This window comes from Papilio polytes, unplaced genomic scaffold (assembly GCF_000836215.1).
Source record: "Papilio polytes unplaced genomic scaffold, Ppol_1.0 DF824381.1, whole genome shotgun sequence".
NCBI lineage: Eukaryota > Metazoa > Arthropoda > Insecta > Lepidoptera > Papilionidae > Papilio > Papilio polytes.
In genome coordinates, this window is record NW_013524823.1 from 303,950 (window position 1) to 325,970 (window position 22,021).

General features: G+C 32.0%; 2 protein-coding genes across 2 annotated transcripts in view; one reads left to right on the plus strand and one right to left on the minus strand.

The window, feature by feature from the left end:
- Window positions 1-22,021, plus strand: part of LOC106111926 (glutamate receptor 1-like) — a 93,847-nt gene that overhangs the window by 17,799 nt on the left and 54,027 nt on the right. The gene's annotated exons all lie outside the window — the stretch shown is intronic.
- On the minus strand, window positions 10,653-11,130 carry LOC106111934. The gene is made up of 2 exons (XM_013294146.1): window positions 11,038-11,130; window positions 10,653-10,883 (listed from the first exon to the last, which is right to left on the minus strand). Exons 1-2 carry the CDS (start codon window positions 11,092-11,094, stop codon window positions 10,653-10,655), a joined length of 288 nt encoding a protein of 95 aa, XP_013149600.1. The 5' UTR covers window positions 11,095-11,130.

Below are 22,021 nucleotides of genomic sequence, written 5' to 3' on the forward strand. Positions count from 1 at the left end.
AATTTTCTCACGCCCTCTCTCTATAATTTGGTCGGAAGACTGTGGTTTATAAACGACCTATAAAAATGTAGATTTCACAAGAATTTCGCAAGCGCTATAGATTTTGGTTTTACTTCCTAAAACAAAATGTTAGGATTATTTTAGAGTTTTGAAGTAAATCTGAGTAATCCGAGTAACTTATTAAAACTTTTTTGACAAAAAATAAACCTTAAGTTATTAAGATTTATCTAATTGAATTAGTTTTATATGGTTTCAAATTTATATCAGTATTATTTTAAACAATTATTAGACTGCGAAGGAGCAAAATATTTGCCAATTTACAGCAAATTGGCATTTTAATGAATATTTTATAATAGAGAAAAAGAAATCTACATATCATGGAAGGTATAAGTCTAATCAAAAGAATTTGTAAATAAATATTTTAAAAAGATTTAATCATCCATTTTATCGATATCACGAACACAATAATTGATTTAAAAAATCGTTTGGTATCAAACGAAAATGTTACGCTTTCGTTTAATACAGCCGCAAAAAAATTAAGAGAATTCCTTCGAAAAATATGTTAATCAGTAACGAGAACGAGACCAAAATAAACATCTCGAAAAACTCTTGGACTTTTACCGTTAACAGTTAATGTTGATCGAGGGGAAAATATAAATGCGCCTGAGAAAAATGTATACTAATTAGAATCAAAATATTTAAATTACCCATTGAAGCTCTACGAAATGTTAAAAAAAAACGTACAAATACATTTTGTAATTTCATTATTGCTTATCATAAATTCCACATTTGATCTTAAAATATTAATGTCGCAGAATAAGGTTATTTCCGAATGTATTTATTTTGGTTTTAAACATACAATTTTAGTTAAATTTATAACAATATACAAGACACAAAGGCATAGACAGACTACCGATTTCCACTTGGCAGGTTCCTGGCACCCCTATCTCGTCCTTTCGTTCATCTACGCATGCAAGCACTTCGATTACGGCTGCTCTTAATACCTCCTTTATGTTCCCATATCCTTTGAACATGTTGCCTAATAATTAACGTAACCTATTGACTCTTGCTGTAGGAGCGTGGAAGCATTTAGCGCTATCTAGAATCTCATCTAGTAATCCGAATCTGGTACCTAATCAGACTGATTATTATATTCATAGTCTACATCCTATTAATTCTGGAATCTCAATGCAATTACGGTAAATAAATTAATATTCAAATTACATAGACATAGAACGCGATTCAGTAATTGTAAAAAGGACACAGACATGTATTTTCATTTCTCTATTGACAACATTATTTACAGGCGTCCACTGCAGAAAATTTGAGCTTTAATTTTAATAAAAGGTAGAAAGAGCTACTTGATAAATCATTCCATTAAAGTTCGCTGCCGCATAAAAGCTTCCAGACGAATATGCTGTCACAAAATCGTGCAGAACTGTCATTTGGATTTATCAGAGCCGGGGGATGAATCGTCAGTACTCTCACACATGCAGGCCTAGTTCAGCCTTCAGACATAAATCTTTTAGATTTATCAGTACGGATGCGATGCGTTGCCGCACAATACCGATCCCAGTGCCAGCCAGCTGAACAATCCAACAGAAATAATTGTCCTCACCAACTTACAATTAATAGTTTTACCTCATTACTGTATGTCGTATTTTAATTTTTTGCAATGTTTAAATAGTTTTCGATTATATAATTGTATATTTTTTGTAGCGTATACTGAGTACTGTCACTGACATTTATTTTATAGTAATTTCAGTGAATTTAATTCGCAATATTGGTTAATTATACTTCTTGTGATATCAGTTTGTATACGATAATAGATTAAAAGTGGGAATCGAATTTAACTCTTTGAATGTTAAAGAGTATTATTATTTTATAAGTAAACTAGCTTTGGCCCGCGACTCCGTCCGAGTGAAATTAAAAAAAAAACAAATGTGAGTAGCCTATGTTTTCTTCGAGACTATCCTCTACATCCAAAACAAAATTTCATCGAAATCCGTGCAGCCGTTTAGGGTACAAACTCTAACAAACATCAATCCATCTAAACTTTCACATTTATCATATTAGTAAAAAGTATAATGTGTATTGAGTCAAATGTTTAAGTAAGAGCCAGAGCAATTAGAAACATCACCGCCGTATGTCTTTATGGTAAATGAGATCTGATAGAGTAAAAGCTGGTGAACATTAGCGGCAATCGATAGTGTGGTCTACGCTCCAATAGCGTGGAACTAATGGACCGTGATTACGTTTTAAATCTATCGACACTCAGCACAACAGTACTCTATAATTATTTTAAATTTCACATTGCATTAGAATACAATTTAATACAAATAAACATAGTTTTGATATCACAAGATGGATCCAAACTATTGTCCCCTAAGACTAAATAGACTAAAGATCTGAAATAATAAATTTAGACCAGGTCGCCGGTTATTAAAAAATGAAGGTAGATGTTTTAATATCTTTTCTGCATAAGGTTTCGTGGACCTATAAAGCCTGATTTACACTTTTCTCTTTCTGTTTTATAGCTATAATATCCGGTGTGCTTGCAACTTGAGAGGAAATAAATGTAAATTATTTTAAATACATTACTAGGTTTCTTGTCCCGGTTCGCTCGGTCAGGTTAGAAGGAAAAAATTGTAGCCAAATTTATCCGCCGGTGTTATCTGTTTTTAAAGTGTTATTAAAATCGAAACATTATCTTTGAATAAATCCAGATCAGTAAATTGGTCATTCGTTTTTTTTTAGTTAGTTTATTATAAACGAGAATCTTAATAGTTTAAAAATGTGCCTTGCATTTATATGGTTCATTACTTACCTTTCTCATAAATATACCGTGTGAACAAAATACGTACAAGGACAAGGAAAGGTGTCGGCGAAAACATTTACGATATTACACTTTATGTAGTCAATATCTTCCGCTCATAAACATAATAACATATTGACGTAGTATAAATCGATTTGTAGCGCAAAATATTTGTAAATATAAGTTGTTTAACACTTTTGTAAAATTACCTATAGGTATCTATATCTATACATATAATAAAATTGGAATGTCTGTTTGTAATATCAAAATAAAACTTACAGATTTCCGAAAGATGTACTTGCGTTGCTGATAACGAATATCGCGCTTTGCTCTGTTATTTATGTGTGTTGAAAATAATCTTACTAACATTATATATACATTTGAAAGTACGGGTGGATGGATGTTTGTTATAGTTTATAGCCTAAACGATTGACTGGATCTCGTTGAATGGCATAGATGTAGAGAATGGCCTGGAAGAACATATATGCTATTACTTTTTTAAATCCCACACGGATAGAGTCGCGGGTGAAAGCTAGTCATCGATAAAACCATGTAAAAAGTTGACGCTTATGTACTTGCCATTGAGATGAGGCAGTTTTTACAAATTTCCTTTAAGTTAAATAACAATTGAATGTGAATAAAATCGGTTAAGCAAAAGAACGTCCCTGAGCTATATTTAAGTATGAAAGGGACTTGTAAACACTGAGCAATGTGATAAAAATGGGGACCATATCAATAAATCTTAAGGCAGACAGTAACAATGTAGTTTGCTGACTCGGACCCTTCTGTGCCATGCTGCCGAAACCGTAAAAGTCAATGTAATGGCGCCCATTGACAAGCCCGGCCGTGCCATTGGCGTAAATTGATTTAAAATATTGCCATACTTTAGTTCCCTTTTCGACGCAGGTTATCGGTCAATCGAAAACAATTCATAAACACCTTCACATAATATAACATCTGTAAATTGGCTCACAAAAAATATTTAAAAAAATAATAACTATATTATTAATAAGGACTACTTTCTGACGTGAGAACCACATGGAAAGTAATTAACCGTATAATAAGTCATTGTGTGTCACCACAAGAGTTAGTTTTTGTAAATTTGAGGCATCAAGAATTATAATATTGCAATTAACATAGGTACTTTATAATGAGAAAAATATTCTGCTATTGTAATATTGGATTCATACAATTTTTGTTTCTTCTGTAAGCCATAAACATATCTAAAGTACTTGTGTTTACTCTATGCCTATGACGAACACCGATCACCGGTAAGGCAGCCATCTTGTAAATCTGTCAGTTCGATTTGAGTCGCGATGGGGTGCGCACGCGTCCACGTGCTCGGAGAACGACAATTCAATTGATCAAAACGTATCGAATCGGTCTTAAACTATCTTGTTAAAATACCCGAGTACCACGCCTACAAAAAATGTCTTAAATACCTGATGTTAGTCGAATGACTTCATATTTATACTTAACATGTAACTGTACATTTTTGTACACTTACATCTAAGCACAATGTTTACACTGACTGTCATTGTTGGAGGCAAAATGGATTTTCTCGTATTAAGTAAAGGAGTGACACATAAATTGAAAACATACAACGTAACAGCGTTTTAATATTTTTCGCACATACACGTTTGCAATGCCGAACACTTGCAATATATTAAATGTAAATATGTGCATCTCCTCAATGCTTTTAGTATATTATTAAACTAGCTTTTGCTCGCGACTTCGACTGCGGAACATTAATAAAATACAAAAAACATATCCTACTTTCTGTAGCTTTTTAATGGTGCAAGAATTTTTGAAATCCGTCCAGTACTTTCTGAGTTATTTCAATACATACAAAAATCCAAAAATCCTAATCTTTTATCTTTAAATATTAGAATAAATCAAGATTTGTATATCCATAAGAATCTATATCTACTCCTTTTTGTTTCCTTTTTAAAATGTAAGTGGCTATTTAAGATTATTTTACGTGAACATAATGTAAAATATGATTTATAATAGTTGAAAGTCGTTAAAAACAATTTTGTTAACAGCATAATTTACAATGAAACTTGCACTGCGCCGGTAGTCGGTGTATAATGAGTTGGTGGAATTACAATATATCTCCATAACGCAGACATCCCCTGAGGATACATACCAAACATAATGCATAATTATTGCTTTGAAGCTACTCGCTTAGGCTTTGAGATATCAAATTTTGCTCAACTATACTCATAATTCCTATAAATGAGTAGATATGTAAGATGTTACTTAATTTTAAGTATCTGCAAGTCAATATAAACACTCATATAACGAAAAAAAAATTGTAATACTTATATTTCTCGATCATTGCCCCAATACATTAACAGTGGTATTTAACAGTGGTAGTGCCCGCTTTAACATCTTAGCACGAATGGGCCGGTACGACCGGTGAAATACCACGACCACACAGAAGACAGACGTGAAATGGAAGCAATTCCGTGTTTCGTCTGATGAGTGTGGTGCCGGAGGCCTAATTTAAGTCCCTTTCTCTTTACCACCCTATTCTTATAAGGAGAGACTGGGAAGAGGAAGTGGATTTGACGGTGGAGGAGATGCATAGGAAGGAGAAATATCCTCTTTATGTGCGTCTCCTCCTCCGTCGTATAAGGGTAGGCAATGCATCTGCAATTGCGGATGTCTATGGGCAGCGGTCGCTTCGCCATTTTGGCGGTTTCAGGTGGTCGCTTGATCGTTTGCCACCTAATGTTATAAAAAAAAAATACATTATTATGAAAGATCGACAGAGGAAGTGTGTTCTTACAATTAGGATATTTGTCGTTAGAGAGCCCAATTCTGAGAACTGATTAAAAACATTTGTAGGTTTATTCTCTTACAAGTTTCTATATAGTTCGGGATACAACATTAATGATGACCTTCCCTCATCAGCTTTCCTGATGAAACCTACATGACATTAAAGAGGACATTTTTTTTAAACATGTTGTAACCGGGTTGCCTAATCCTAGCTTGCCAAGAATATGTTTAATTGATCTCTGAAGTGGTCAATTTTTGGTGGAAAAACCCCTCATCGAGTTTCCGTAAAATTTTGTCACCAATCGATAGTCCGTAACGTAAACATGACTACTGTGGGGTTGCCAAACTTTAAAAAAATGTTTAAAAAAAGTCTTCTTTCATGTCATGTAGTAGGTTTTATCAAGAAATCTGATGAGGGTAGAAAAAACGCTTTGGATCTTAGCCTAATACAAACATATGAAAATTCATATACTCTGACATTTCAAGCTACGTTTTCCAAGTGATCTGCTTTGGTTGATCCCATATAACACAAATGACGGTACCCCTGAGGGTGGTTTAGTCTATGGCGATATATTCAGGTTGTTTACATATGTGAATAATAGACCGTTTATATATTGTTTGAAGTTAGGTTATATCATACGTCTTCACAGTTGGCATCGTCTAAATATGACTAAATATAATCTTCGAAAATCCCTAAATATAATCGACTATATCACCACGTGATAACATAAAAACATTGTCTATTTCGTGGTTAACAAAAATATGTAATTAACATGTGACGATACATTACATTCGATACAATTCAGGCAAAGTACGAAATCAATGCGATTTGATGGCAAAGGATATGTACCACATATACTACACCAATCCCCAAATTTTGTAAACCTACTTCGTATAACAAGCATAACTAGATCATATAATTTCTCATTATAACGAGCGCAAGAATTTAGCAGTTCGTTTCTGTTATCCCTAGTCGTAACTAATTCCACTTGATCTATGAACTAACACTAGTTTACTTTCACCTTTGTAAAGAGCTCATTTACGTTCAAAAGGAAAATTCACTGGTAAATTGTACAATTTCTGTAAAACGTAAAAATGTTGCCAGTAACTTGTGCAACCAATTTCTCTTCCGCGAAGAGTTATTATTTGACCAACGTTTAAATTTTAAAAACATACAGAGAAGTAGCTTAATTAAGTACAGTTGGAGCTAACTAGCAAAAACCCAGTTAAATAAAAGTATATTTTGTTAATATTGTTCTTGCTTTTATGATTTTAATAATAGAATGCGTAATATAGAAATAAACATTTTATAACACTTACAACTCTTCAATCTGAACAATTGATTACGAACGCATCAAGTTCAAACTGAATTGTATTTATTACCTTCGTTAAAGTTCAAATAGAGTAACTTAAAGCGAGTAAAGCACAATATTAATTAACCAAAAGTGTTGAATATTCTTATTAAATTATATTTTCCACCATAAATTAAACAAGTCTGGGAGTAAAGCAAGCTTATGGAAGAGCGAGGCTGCTGTTTGATGTACTGCCGCTAGAAGGCAGCACTCTGGCGTACTGCAAAGCGCTTCACGCTTGTGCAAACACAATTTATGCTATGCCTCAATGTTCGCTCAACGCTACGCTATAACTTGCCTGATTGGTATGACTGTGACTATGATCTCAATCGCGTACACTCGTCGACACCAAACTTACTACACTTTGAAATAGACTTTTTGGTCCAGTCCAGTCGTGAATGTGGTTAAATACATTGGCTGTATTTAATATTCTCTTTTGTAGCACAACAGGTTAGAGTTACAGTTACAATGAACAATATTGGCATATCTTGATTCTTTACAATTGCCGAATTTGTAATCTTAGGTAGATTGGTTGGCAAGTTAATAATAATAAGGGTTGGTCAGCTATTTATAAATACATTATTGCTTTCCGGGATACGAAACCCTGGCGAAATTGTGTATTATTGAAAGGAATAAAATATTTGAATATTGAATTGTGAAAAATAAATATTGTACGGCAGATTTAAAAGTTAACATTTAAAATATGCTTGATCCTTATAAGAGAAGGTGATCGAAATTTTTATAAGCAAATTGTTTTAAATATTCCTATGTTATAAACTCCTTGATATTCTCTATGACTTTAATTCACAAAATGATTTCTATATTTTTTTCTACGAACTTAACAAACAAATGATATAATACGGTCGCAGAAATAAATAGAATAATATACATCGCACGTATTCTAATCCAACATAAATATAGAAATTACATACGTTATCGGCTCATACACAGCTTGTGACTGAAATATAAAAAGGGCAGGTTTATTATCATAAAGAGAATACTTTTAAGGGATTCATTTTAACACGAACACTGAACTAATGACCTCATTCATCGTCACACACCGTCTAGACTGAAATGCTAAAAAACCTGAAATGCTAAAAAAACTTTAAATCTAACTAACTATTCTATTAACTGTCATAAACATATTATCATACAATATACATTAAAAATTATAAATGCGAAAGTTACGATGAATGGATGGATGTTTGTTAGTGTTTGTAGCCTAAACGGCTGAACGGATCTCTATGAAATTTGGCACAGGTTTAGAGCGTAGTCTGGAAGAACACATAGGCTACTTATTTACAAGTCAAGCGCTTAAATTCCTGAGACAGCGACACAAAAAATTTGTACAAAAAAATAGGCAAAATTTTAACAAATGTATAAACGGTACCACATAGTCTTTTAAATAAAAAATCATCTTTATTTACCTTTGATTAAAAACCTTTTGTTCAATAAACAATTTTTATATCTAACAGTGTATAAATCTAAGTGAAATACCTTATGTTACCTTTGTAAAGTTGTATATTTTATATTTTTACCTTTATTTAAATTTTAAATCGTAAATTTTTACGGAGCTTGGTGCCCGATAGCGAATTTAATTTCGGGCATTTATCAAACTGTTGCCTCGAGTGCGATACATTTAAACCTGCTGTATTCATCCAGGTCGATGACAATGGCGCAATAAATATACCTTCAATATGTCAACGAGAACAAAAAATGTTTATCGGATACATACGCGAAATGTCCTATTCATTCATTCATTGGACCAGGTGTTCGCTTAAGCCAAGTAAATAGTATTCAATCAAGTACACAGTATTCGAACTCCATTTAACATACGCGTAATTACAACACTATTGATAGGAGAATTCTTATCAGAGTTTAATTAATCTTTGCCAATGTAAAGCTGTTTCGAATTTTAATAAAGGACGATTAACTTGCAAGCGCCAATAGCGTAATGGTTTGGGGTACGGACTACCGATATTGCGGTCGAGGGTTTGAATCCCGCCATACGACTATCGTCTTGAACCATATCCTAGATCAAGCCTAGAGCTTAGTTGCAGTGGTTAAAGAAAATATTAGTAAATTTACACTAAAAAAGAACTTTAACTCCAAGAAGAATGCCCTATAATACCCAACAGACAGTTAAAGAATACGTTTTTGATTAATGACGCTAAAAGATAATTATGCAACATAATATGGCTGGGATTTTGAAGGACTAGTGAAAACATTAGGTGCATTTACTCTATCGGAACCATGCCAGATAGCTCTTTTGTTAAAATGTTAATATGGGGTTAAGTATAGCTTGCCTCGCTGTTATGACGGCAAAGGGATTCCACGCGTGATCGTATCACTCAAAGGGTTTGCGCAGCACTGCTGTTATTTCATAAGAGTAAAATATTAGTTGACATTGTTTAGTAGCTTAGGTTTTTCTTATTTTAAAGTAATTAAGATAATAATATTAAAGAAATTTTCGTAGTTCTACAGTTTTCAAGATAAAAGAAAATGAACTATTGATTTAATAATTCGTCGATAATATCAACTGGTATTAGAGAACGTTATACGAATGAACGTTTCCGTAGAAATATCTTTATGGCTACGGACTTCGAGTTGGGTCTAGATAAAATAATGTACCGGAGAGATTTCGGGTTAGAGGAAGGAACATATTTCATGCTGAATATAACGTATGAAGTTCCAACGCTGGATTTTTATTTTACGATATAACTAAAGATAATTCTATAAAATATTTTATATCGGTATGGTTACTAATTATATAAAATGTTAACCAAGAAAGCGTACGTGCCGTGTTTTAAAAATACTTACAATTACTAAAATTTACTAGATTTTTTTATTTATTGTTTTTTTTCTAGCAATAATATCACATAGAACTTAATTTATGCATAAGGAGACACAACTATTCTTATAAAAGAAACGTAATTAAATTTGCGTATATGATGGGACTCTTGTGCCAGTTGTGAAAAATAAAAAGGGTCACCATACAACTTGTAATAAAAAAAACTGTTTTATTTTAATAATTTAAAACATATATTTAGTTAATTATAATCATTAAATGTTTACTGAGATTAAAAGGAATATAAAATCAAGATCCCATTTTTTTTCAACAAATTCTTGTAAAGGTTTTAGACTAATTCGGGAATATATTATAATCTGTAACAAAATACATTAAATTATTTTATACGTAAATGTGATTGTAAAGTATATTGTGAGTATAAAAATTGATAAAGCTTAAAAGTGAAATTTTCATGTTGGTCATTAAGCTTTCAAAGGAAATGTCATTAAAATGATAAAAGCTCATTTTTATTTAATTGTGACCACTTTTAGCAAATATTTCGAAATAGGTAATTATGTAATAACACATACCGTCCTATATATGTAGTAATAGAAGAAACTTAACTTGTTTGATGAAGAAAAAAAATATTTGAATAACTGACTAAATACATATAATGCTACTTTTTTAATATAGAATGACGCTCATTAATTTCATTTTTAACTAGCTGTTGGCCTCGACTTCACCCGCGTGAAATTTAAAATATAATTAAATATATAGCGTTTGTCACTCTCTGACAACGTAGCTTATTAATGGTGAAAGAATTTTTGAAATCCCCCCAAAAGTTTGAGTTATTTAATTTCATACAAATATACAAAGTTTTTCTCTTTATATTAGTATAGTTTTTAAAATTACCTTATTCCATATAGGCAATCATAATTTCAGCTGTTAATTCTAATATCTTATGGACTTTATTCTTGTCAGTGGTCGTAAGATGATCAATGAGGCTGTCATAGTGACCAGTTTCTTTCAATTTCTTAATAGCTTCTTGTTTAACTGATTCTTCTTGTTTCGAATAGACGCGGTCCCATAGTGTTTGTAAAATCATAGCCTCTAAAGCCTTTCTGCTGTACGTTTCTGCATTAATCTGTAAACAGATAACAAAAAAATAATTTAAAAAATGTTACAAAGTGACCATAATTTTTTTTGTTATAAAAAATAAACTAACAATTAAATGGCTTCTAATACTTCAGATTTGATTTATTGCATTTATACTAAATTGAATAATGTTATGTACGTACCAGATAAAGTTTTAGAACACTAGAAATAATTAGTACAATAAATATTTTATTTGCCATTTTTTAACACTTTTCTTAAGTCTTAATGCCACAACCGCTCACAAAGTAATGCTGTCTTAAAAGGGATCCCTGAAGCTTTATTAGGAATTAAATAAACATCCTTTTACGTCAATCATGCTCATCTCGTTCAGATGTTGATTCTTAACTCTGTAACTTATAAACAACGCGTATTTCATGGTATAGAGAACAATGTACTTAACAATAAATATACGAACGCCTCGTGGCTAGTATATACTACTCTGGAATACTGCGAAACATGTTTGTGTATCTCAAACAGTTATGTTTGTAGTTCGTCGAGTGACGCTTTTGTTGTGGATTTTTATATGTGCGTCGGACAATACATTGAGTTTGCCAATTTGTCGTCAAAACAACGTTTTGTAGTCAACACTCCCAATTAAATAGTTCCGAATTCGTGGTTTTTTTTATAAGTATTTTGTTAGTGAAGTTCATTTTTAAATATACACAAAAAGAAAACGTGTGAGATTTTAGAGGATTATTTTAATTCGCTGATCAGTAAGTTAACGCTTTAATTTTATTCAATTATGACATTTTATTGATTTACTTTTAGTTATCGTGTTATTTTTTCTTCGAATTTTACCTTGATCGTATAAATGTATATGATAATAAACTTTCACATACAAGATCTGATAATGATCTAAATTTGGTCGTGTAAATTAAATGTTCTAAGAAGTGTAAGTAAGTGTAGAAGGTGCGCTCCTCCGCAGTTCATTATTTAGTAGAAGCGTATAAAAATAAATGAAAGTTGACACTCAATTTAACAATGAACGAAACACTATTAGACATATTCGTTGACTCTTAAAATAAAAAGTGACACAATTCCAGTCTGAAGGAAGTAAATAAAATATCTATCTAATCAAAATAACACAATTTCTATTGGTCCATTTCAATCTTTTCCGCTTCGGTTCCCTTTGATAAAGTGTCACTTTAATCTACTGAGCAATTTTCATGTCTTTTTATTTATGCACAAAGTTCTTAGCGATTTTCTTTTGAAAAAAAATCCTATCGCTGAATGGACAGGTTTTAGAGATGTCTTTGAGATCGTCGAAGAAAATTACATTTATTAATTTTGCGATATTCTGTTTTGTATGAATCAATTTTCAGTATGCTACGACTAACGGTAATAATACTTTGAAAGTGTTGAGACTAAGCATTAAGTTTTCCTGCGTTAAAAACTAAATTAAAAGCATTTATCTTAAAATTAATTCAAATCAAACTCTTATTGGAAGAAAACAAGTATTAAAGGCCAGCAAACTAAAAATAATGAAGCATTTTTCCATATATCGAATAAAAAAATTATTGATTAGAAGAAGAATAAAATGTATATCTATGATAGTTTTTTAATAGTAGATTTTTGTTATTTTGCTAATATTTTCTTTACAACTAAGCCCTAGGCTTGTGCTATAGGATATGGTTCACGACAATAGGCCAATGGCGGGATTCGAACCCTTGACCGCAAGGTCGGTAGTCCATACCCGAAATCATTATGCTATTGGCGTTAACGTAATACTCGTATGATTATGTTACTTCGATTTCGTTAAATTAAAGTAAATGCCAAAAATTGTAACGACGTTGTATGTTATACTTTTTTACGTCAAAGTAAGTACAGTTCGGATTTGTAAATGTTTCTACCGTAGTTATTATTTGTAATTTTGCTCTACCGTGCTAATTGCTTTTTGAATTCGAAACTTTCAAAGTTCGTTAATGAATATTTAGTCTACTGTTAACAACTCAAACAGATTATTGTTGTTCCAAAATATACTATTATGAAATCGTTTGAATAGCTTAAATTATTTCATGAATGAGTTATTTATAACAATTGAGTACAGATGTTACTATAAGTTTATAGCTTTTCGAAGTTCAATTTCTAAGTCGATAACCTATACACGCCTGAGAGTTGTTGCATTTCGACGTTCTTGTTTGTTTAGTCTACGATGGGAAAGTGATGAAGCGGCGTTCCAACTAGACTAACGTTATAAATGACAAAGTCGTTAAGAAGTTGTTGCACTTATTTTATCTTATAAAAATTGTGTCAACTTAAAATATACTTTAACCTCATCTATCTGATAGTTGTGAGAGATTCGCGCAAGAATTCCTTTAACATCTCAAACCGTGTCACTTTAATTAAACATCCATTAAGATTTTCGTTTCTCAGGAAATTGAGAAGGGAAGAGAATAATTCAATCAAAATGGCCGCCTACATTTAATACTCCTGTACCTCAGTTTCCAGAAAATCTACTTGACGAAGTTCTAAACAATCCTTGTTAAAGAAATAAATTATCACAAATAATGGAGATCATACGAGTCTTTTGTTCCTGGTTAACTAAAGGAAAACGATTAATACTTTTCATGCTTTCAAAACAAACGCATGGATAGGAATTGATGAAAAAATAATACTTTATCCTTTGTGTAAAGAATTTTAAGTCGTAAATAGATTGGTCGGAATTATTGATTGATTTCATGCCCTGTCCAAATGTACTAGTTTGTTTCGAATAAAAAAGTCATTTGAATTCACAGTGTCTCTTTTGTATTTAAATTAAACTATCGTCGACGATATTTCAGGGCCATATTAAGCAGGAGTGAAGTGTTTATACAAAATATACGCTGATAAAATCCACATTACGGATTGACAAATTTTAGGTTTAACCTGTTTGTGGCTCATCGCATGGATGTGATGCGGGCGGAGGTCGAATGAACGAATAATGGTGTAGATAAGCGTACTGAGGGGTGCTTGGCTTTGTCCCCCAGCTAGCCCACACCCCTACTATTTACGACGTAGCGCTAATTTCACACTAACGTTGAACTAGATTTAGAAATGGAGCAGAACTCCGCTGTGACAAATCTGTGCTCTTTTTACAACAAGTGTACGCTCAAACAACGATAGTACTGCACTGCCTGCTGTTCTGCCTCACTATTCTGCCCTCGTGTAAAACTGGCATAAGTGGGGAAATGGAAGTGCGACACCATCGCGTGAACTCGGATGAAAAGTAACGTCGCCGTCAGATGAATTGTGGCTCTACAAATGGTACGGCCGAGACAAGCAATGAAAAATCACAAAGCAAAATAAATTACGAGTTTAACTCGAAAGCGCGCTCCACATACCCCTGCTTTGCAATTTAAATGTATTTTTGTATAACGGATTATTTGATAGAAAGTTGCACAAGTCTTACATGAAAACAATGTCCACTAGTATAAAGAAGATTAGACTTTTATACAGCTTAATAAAAAAATTTAAAGTCACTTTTATGTTTTAAATATTCTCAGTACTTTATTCACTTTACATCCGAGCATCATGCTGTGTTGAGTTTATTCTCGTCTCGCCAACACCTTGTAATAAATTCAATTTGCAGGAAAACCATACCTAACTTATTCGTATTATTCTAATAATAGTAACCTCATATACATCAATAAGACCTTTTTATTTGTTTTTCATTAAATTTGACATAAACTATAACTTTTCAGAAACTAAAGTAGCCAAACTAATTTTGTGAAATTGCTCTCGTAATTTCGTTCAGACTGTATTTAACCGAAATATTCACTTGAATAAAAATTTTTCGAAACCTTCAAATTAAACGTAAAAGTCACTTGCGTTCAATAAATAAATAAGTCGTTTAAGAGCCCTTGGTATGATTTGGCAGCTGTCAATACCATACTATTTCAATTGCAATGTACAAACGTGTTAATAGCACAGAATATTTCAATTTTTCATAGTAAATAGCCTTTTAATAAATTTTGTCAATTAACTAACCTGTATATAATATTATGTGATTGAATATAAACTTTAGAATTAAAATAAAAGTAGAGTTTGTTTATTAATTATATTTACAACTAAAAGTAATATTACAGTTGCTTTATAAAGGTAATTTCTGGAATTATTTTGTCTGTTGTCAAATGCAATGTGAAATATTAGGAAACTGTAGTAATTTATGTCAGAGGTTCTGAAAAACAATAACGTACGTATTAATTTGAAGTTCGGTTTGAAATTGGATTCATCGTTATTTAATAGAGCTTAGTTTCTCAAAGTAGATTAGTGAGCTCGTAAGTTATGCAGCTGTAAAATCAGTGTGAAATGTTACTAAATCGGTCCCGGTACTCGTACATGTGGCATAAATTGGATTTGTGTGACAATTGCATCATATCTTGAGCGGAAAACGAAATGTAACACGTTGTGTAACGTGATTTGTGTACATACTGATGTAAATATTTGCTGTGGAAAATTTAGATCATACTAATATTATAAATTCGAAAGTTTAGATGGATGTTTGTTAGAGTTTGTAGCCTAAACGGCTGAACGGATTTTAATGAAATTTGGTATGAATAAAGAGGATTGTCTGGATGTAGGCTGCTCGGAGTCGTGGGCGAAAGCCAGTATTTTGTGTATTTTTGGAAGAAAATGTGAAATATGCATTTAGTCTGTTAGTGTCTACTAATAATCTTATGTGTTGCATTTACGTTGCTTATTTATTAAATAGAAGAATTTGGTAGATAATCAAAACGCAGAATTTTTCCTATTTATCACCAATCCCATCGAGGAAAGAAGTTTTGAATCTAATGATGTATTCTTTGAAATATCAATTAAGAGTAGATGCTATCTAATTTATGTAACAATATGTTACTTGCAAAGAAAATAAGTATTATTTACTTACTCTACGAATAAAAAAATAAGGTTAAAGTGCAGTGACAATTTGATTCACAAAGAAAATTTAGGGTCACGTTATTCAATATTTTCTGCAACACTTAAAAATATGTTTAATAAAAATAAAATGAACACCCACTTTCCTCTTTGTTTAAAAACATTTTTCGGAAATATTGTATATCAAAAACACTGAGAAAATATGAATAGTCGCCATATTTACGACAAACATTTACAACGAAAATTGAGTTCGAACTTTTTTATAGTTTTCATATACGACCATCGTACATTTTAATGATTTACACAACACATGTTAGAAAAAAATCACAAATGCAGTATTTGTAGGTACAAGTTAGTGGGATATCGTAATTTAGTTTAATTTATACAACCGGGTCAATGAACTTGTCAGTCTATAGATGTAAAATTGTTGCGCATAACAACATGATATTCTACAATCGGACAAGATTCTTGTAAGAATAATTTCACATTATCAGGGGCTATAGCTTTCATAATCCATAGATAATGATGGTCTAAAATTTTTAATTATGGAATATAGACAAATATCATAAGGTATTATTATTAAAGGTGATAAATGTGTCCACGTGCCGCCACGTGCTTATAAGTTATGTGAGGTTAGAAGCCGGTCGCTGCCAGATGACAGCGGTCACTACGCCTCGACACGTGCTCCCTTGGGAACATAACACCATATGTCATGTTACATCTGAACAGAGCAATGCATAATTTTTACTTGATGAACATTAAAAAATCCATAACTGTTTAAACAGATATAGATGTTTAGGAACTTGGCAAAACCACCGACGTTGAAATATTACATCGCTACCGGGATTTAAGCTTCAGAATGTAACGTATATATTAATACATAGGTGAACGTAATGGTATTTCGAGCATGTATGACATCTAGTTAGGCATATCAAATTCCTGCATACATTCGATACGTGTTACGACGGGTACTATCGGGGAAACTGGCGGCTTTCCACATTAAAACCAGACGCAGTGCAAACATCAATGCAACGCGACTTATAAATTTGTCTGTATAAAAAAGTCGAATTGTGATAGACTAGTTTCTTTTTATTATTATCCTTTCGTATGCACGACTCATTGCTATTTAATTAGTTATTTGTAGGTAGAGGCGGAGTTTCTTTGTGCAATGAACATTTTAATTTTTTCTGAAGTAAAACACCGCGGATTTCCTCGACTGTACAATACGATAAACCACTCCTACAATATAATAAGACTTTAATGGGTAGCAAAAGACCGTAGCGGCTAATATATTTTATTATATTAAAACAAATATAAATTTATAGCACCCAATTGTTTTTATGATTAGCAGTAATAATCAAATTATAATTTAAACGTTACAACGTAGCAATATGACTTGTATTATAAATGCAAAATTTTAGGTCGATGGTTGGATATTTGTTAGAGATTGCCACCAAATTGAATGGATCTCAATGATATTTAGCGTAGATGTAGTGGAGATTCAGGAAGAATACATAGTCTATTTTTTTTTTCTAATTCCATGCGGACGCAGTTGCGGGCGAAAGCTAGCTGAGAAATATAACCTAACTAAGGATAATTAAAGTGTATTTCTTTTAAATTATATGACGTAGGAAGTGCTTAGGTATTTTTTTTTCTTTCAACATTACTTTGGTGTTATCATCAGCAAATACATTAAATTAAAGTCTGTCTGCGTTTATTCCGGGTAATATCCGAAAAGGCTGGGCAACTTTCGAGATTTTCCCTAAAGGGTAGCTGACATAGACAGGCATATTATAGGCTACTTCTTTTATCTTAATATTGCGTGGACGAAATGGCGGGCAACACCTAGTTTAAAATATAATGCCTCAGTATTTTTGTTTCAATACCTTTGTGTTCTCTTGAAATTTAATAACCGTACCGAAAATGCAATAAAGACACAATTTTACTTGTACTAAAATCATCGTAAGCCGGATTAATTAAATTCATAAGCACCCTCGTTAAGGCATAAAGATGTGGGGTGGCATTCGCGGGATCGCGCCCTAAAGTTAAATGGAATGTAACCGCAGGAGGTACATAGTACGCCGTACTGTAGTTTGAACATCGATAATACTACGACTACCGATCTATGATCAATCTTGTGGATATATTAGTTGTACCAAATACACAAATGAAGATTATATAACATACATTGTAATTACGTTCTAATAATATTTTACTACTTTCAATGCTAGCGACTTGCCTTGCCAGTTCACATTCATATGTAAATATCTTATTTGCTAAAGAGACTGTTTTAAGGCAAGTCTTTAGACAATTTATATTAGAAAGAATTGATGATATCTATCCTAAGTCAAAAATTATTTACGCACGAGCTGTCGCCCCCAAACTTCGTTAGCGCAAATTTTACCATTACGTTACGTTACGCTATTTTGACAGCGCTGAATTTTAAAAATGTGACCTATAATATGCCCATCCATGTCAGCTCACATGCAAAAAGTCCCGTCGAAATCGGTCTAGCTGTTTCGGAGATTATCCGTAAAAAATTAATTTTCCTTATCGGAAGCACAAATACATCATCTTTATGAAATCGGGAATTTTTCTTTTCATATTACAAACAGACACTTCGAATTTATTATATTTATATATAGATAAGATGAAAAAGTAAAAAAAAAATGTCCAAAATACACGGGAATTCGTATAGTTGTTTGTTAATTTTAATATTCACCGGAATTGAAGTTACGAGTTGCTTTCACTGAACTACATATGAACCATTTCAATAACAGAAAAAAAGCTTGTAATAATATCGCAGCGCACATTTTCATTCACCTGAGTAAACGAGAGCCATATTCTAGAGTAAAAAAGTGCATGGCCATTGTGCTATAAACATATGATACTTTTGATTTTCAATCACATTTGTATTTAAAATTTTAATCACATGATGAAATTAAATTTACTTAGTAACTGTATTAATTAATGATAAAATATGCACAAATTAAGACCCTTAGTTACCATTTCATACAATTAAATAAAACCATTAGAAATCTAATAGTCAAAATATCGCGAGCATTTGTATTGATAACGTGAAAAGCACAAAGGTTAATGCACTTAGATAACAAGGTATTCATATTAAAGTTAGAACTAATTTAACAGAACTTGTATTAGACATAAATAGGGGTTGCAAAACAGGTTTATTACGGTGACTAAAGTCGTACGCTCTCTGGAACCAATACCGCTTAATACTGATTACTTAGTCGAAATGCCCTAGGGTATTGAAGACGTTATTGTATGCCAAGTCTAATGTGTTATTCGACTATTCCACTAACCATACATAGAACTCGAGGCATGCACTTAAACATTTCAATTGCTGACAGCGTATACAACTTCTCCATCTCTCTAAATTCGCCCAGAAACTGATATCCGGCTCAAAGGACCAAATACAAAATTCACCTAAACTGTACTTAAGATTTAGCTTTCCACCTTTCAAAGGTAAAATAAACTTTAAGGAAGACAATTTATTTGATTAGATTGTAGATTGATATAATTTGATATAAAGGAACAATTACGCAATACATTGTCTACACTACACTATTACATATACTTACGGAGACAAAATGTTATTTTATTGTGTTCTTTTATTTATTTGATATACATCCTTTTACTATGACTCTGTACTTTTTTTATAACATAAGGTGACAAACAAGCAAGCGGACATCTGAATCCGCAGACATGGCGAAGCGACCGCTGCCCATAATTGCAGATACGTTGCCTAGACTTAATTGACATAAGAGGAGATGCACATAAACAAGATATTTTCTCTTCATGTGCACCTCCTCCACTGTCAGATCCGTATGTCCTGCCCATCCTTACTTCTTAGGAAAAAGGTGGAAAGGATAAGAGACTAAAACCAGACTAATAGTCTATACTTGGCGAGATGAGACTTTAGAACAGCACAACAAAAGTTAAATCACTACTTATCTCATATCACATTCTATCTCCACGTTTGATACAAAAAGTATCATATAATTAATAAATCATTCGTCAAATTTAATTTCCATTTAACCAAATAGAATTGAAAATTTTTGTTTTCATTTATTCGAACATTCGAGTTTGGTTAATGCTGAATATAATTCTGATGAAACTTATTTTACCTTTTATGTTACTAAATTAAAATTGAAAAAATCACCTTTTCTCGTAATCTGGAAAATGGTCGACTATATGTGGTTTTTATCAGGCAACCATTTCACTTATTCCTGTACGCACCAGATGGAAATGCCAAAAATATTACGGTATCAAAAGGCACTCTAATAAACGGAATATGTAACCGAAAAACTTTTTAGTTTGCATGAACCACTTAAATTTTAAAAATTTATCAACAAAATATACTTTTTAAAATTTCAGGAATATAGATCTGTTATTAATTAAAACAAGGAATCTATTATTATTTATTACAAATTAGTTTACTTATGCCCTCTGGTATTCTTACATCGAAACAATTTCTTAATTATTAATGTACTTACAAAAAAGTACTTATGATATCAAATTACGTAGGAGATCGTTAATTTTTAACATTGTACAAACTCAACCATAATGGGGTTAGCAGTAAAATCTTAATGGATTAATCGTTTCCATTCAGACTCGCCCTCATTTACTGTCGACAGTCCGATTAACTTTATGTAAGATGATAACCTTCTAGTATGTTTATTTATAACTTAAAAATTAACAAAGTACAGTACCATCTAATACTCAAAGAATATTTTGTATTTAGTTATTAGTTGTTCTCTTTCCTGTCTTTGAAACCTGAGACTTTTTTCTGACAGTTTTATCTGCACAGTCGGAACGTTCAGATAAATCTAACGCGTCTAAACTTTCCGAGTGTAACAGGCTTAAGGAATAAACATAATATTATATTAGTAACCACAAAGTTTGACACAGCTAAATTCAATGTGAAAAACCTAAAAGAAAAATTCACGTTTAATAAATACAAATTATTTATGTCTGTGTATTCATTAAAATTGTCATCACGTTACGTTAATAATTCAACATGTGAAAATTCCAATTAATTAATGATTGAGCGAAGTTCGTATGCACTTACTAATGTAATGAGATTTATTTCAACATTGTTTTTTCTGTTATAAGAATTATTGTTATATTATGTTCAGATGGACATTTGAACTTAAAAACATAACAATTGATCTGGCGTTCTATATTTAAAAAGGTTTTTTCTTAAACTTATAGTATTATTGCAATTAATATGGTCAGTATTCTAACAAGTCACGCGTTCTGGCAGATATTGCCCAGTAGGTGGTAGCGTGCAAGGGTTAATCTTGCTTTAGTCAATTTATAGCCATAATTTATGAATTTGTAATTACACAGCGCTTGCCGAGTCTCTTACTGTATGATGAATGTTGCTAACATAATTAACCTCAACAAAATAATACACTTTAATTCTGGTGCGGTTTCAACGCCCTCTAGTGTGAAAAAAAACAACTGTAATAACGAAATAGTTATTCAAAATTTGCTATAATTTGAAAAAAAAAAAATAGGCATCAAAATTTAAATTATCTTTTAGTAAACTAAAAAACCTATAAACTTAAGCACCGTGAATAATCATCTTCCAGCAAGTAAGGGAAAAACTTAGGCCAAGGTCACCGAAGTCGTTATAAAATACATCACAGCAGTTATTGTAGGCCCTTTACTTTATTCTTTTGTATAAATCGCAATTTCTAGTCGGATAAAGATACATGATGCAGTGTACAGTCATCTGCATAAATATGTACACATTTACCAAAACGTTGACGGATAAGTACATACTTTTTTTTAACCCCTTCGGTTATAGAAGTTTTTAATGTTTTCTAAATGTACATGTATTTGCAGCTGATTGTACAGTTGCGGCAGTAGCGGCGTGATGATTATATGCCGTAAACATTAACGGCTGTGTCACGTGCAAGCACTCGAGCGTACACTCGCTAACATTACGTGGACAATAGCAATCTACTTCTATGTTTGCAGATTCTACTATACTATCGCTATCATTCTACTTTCTACAGATATATGAACACTATAGAAGAAAAAAATAAAGTATAGTAGGAAAGTCCTTACAAATGTATCTCAATTTTCTAATCACTAATTTCTAAATGAGAGTATTTGATATTACGATGTGTTGGTTTTCTAATATCCAGCCACTAAACAGACGATTTTATGAAGAGGCTCGTTATTAGAGATCATTAGAGACGCTCTCTTAAGAGCATATTCGTCATTGTTACTTCACGTGATATGATC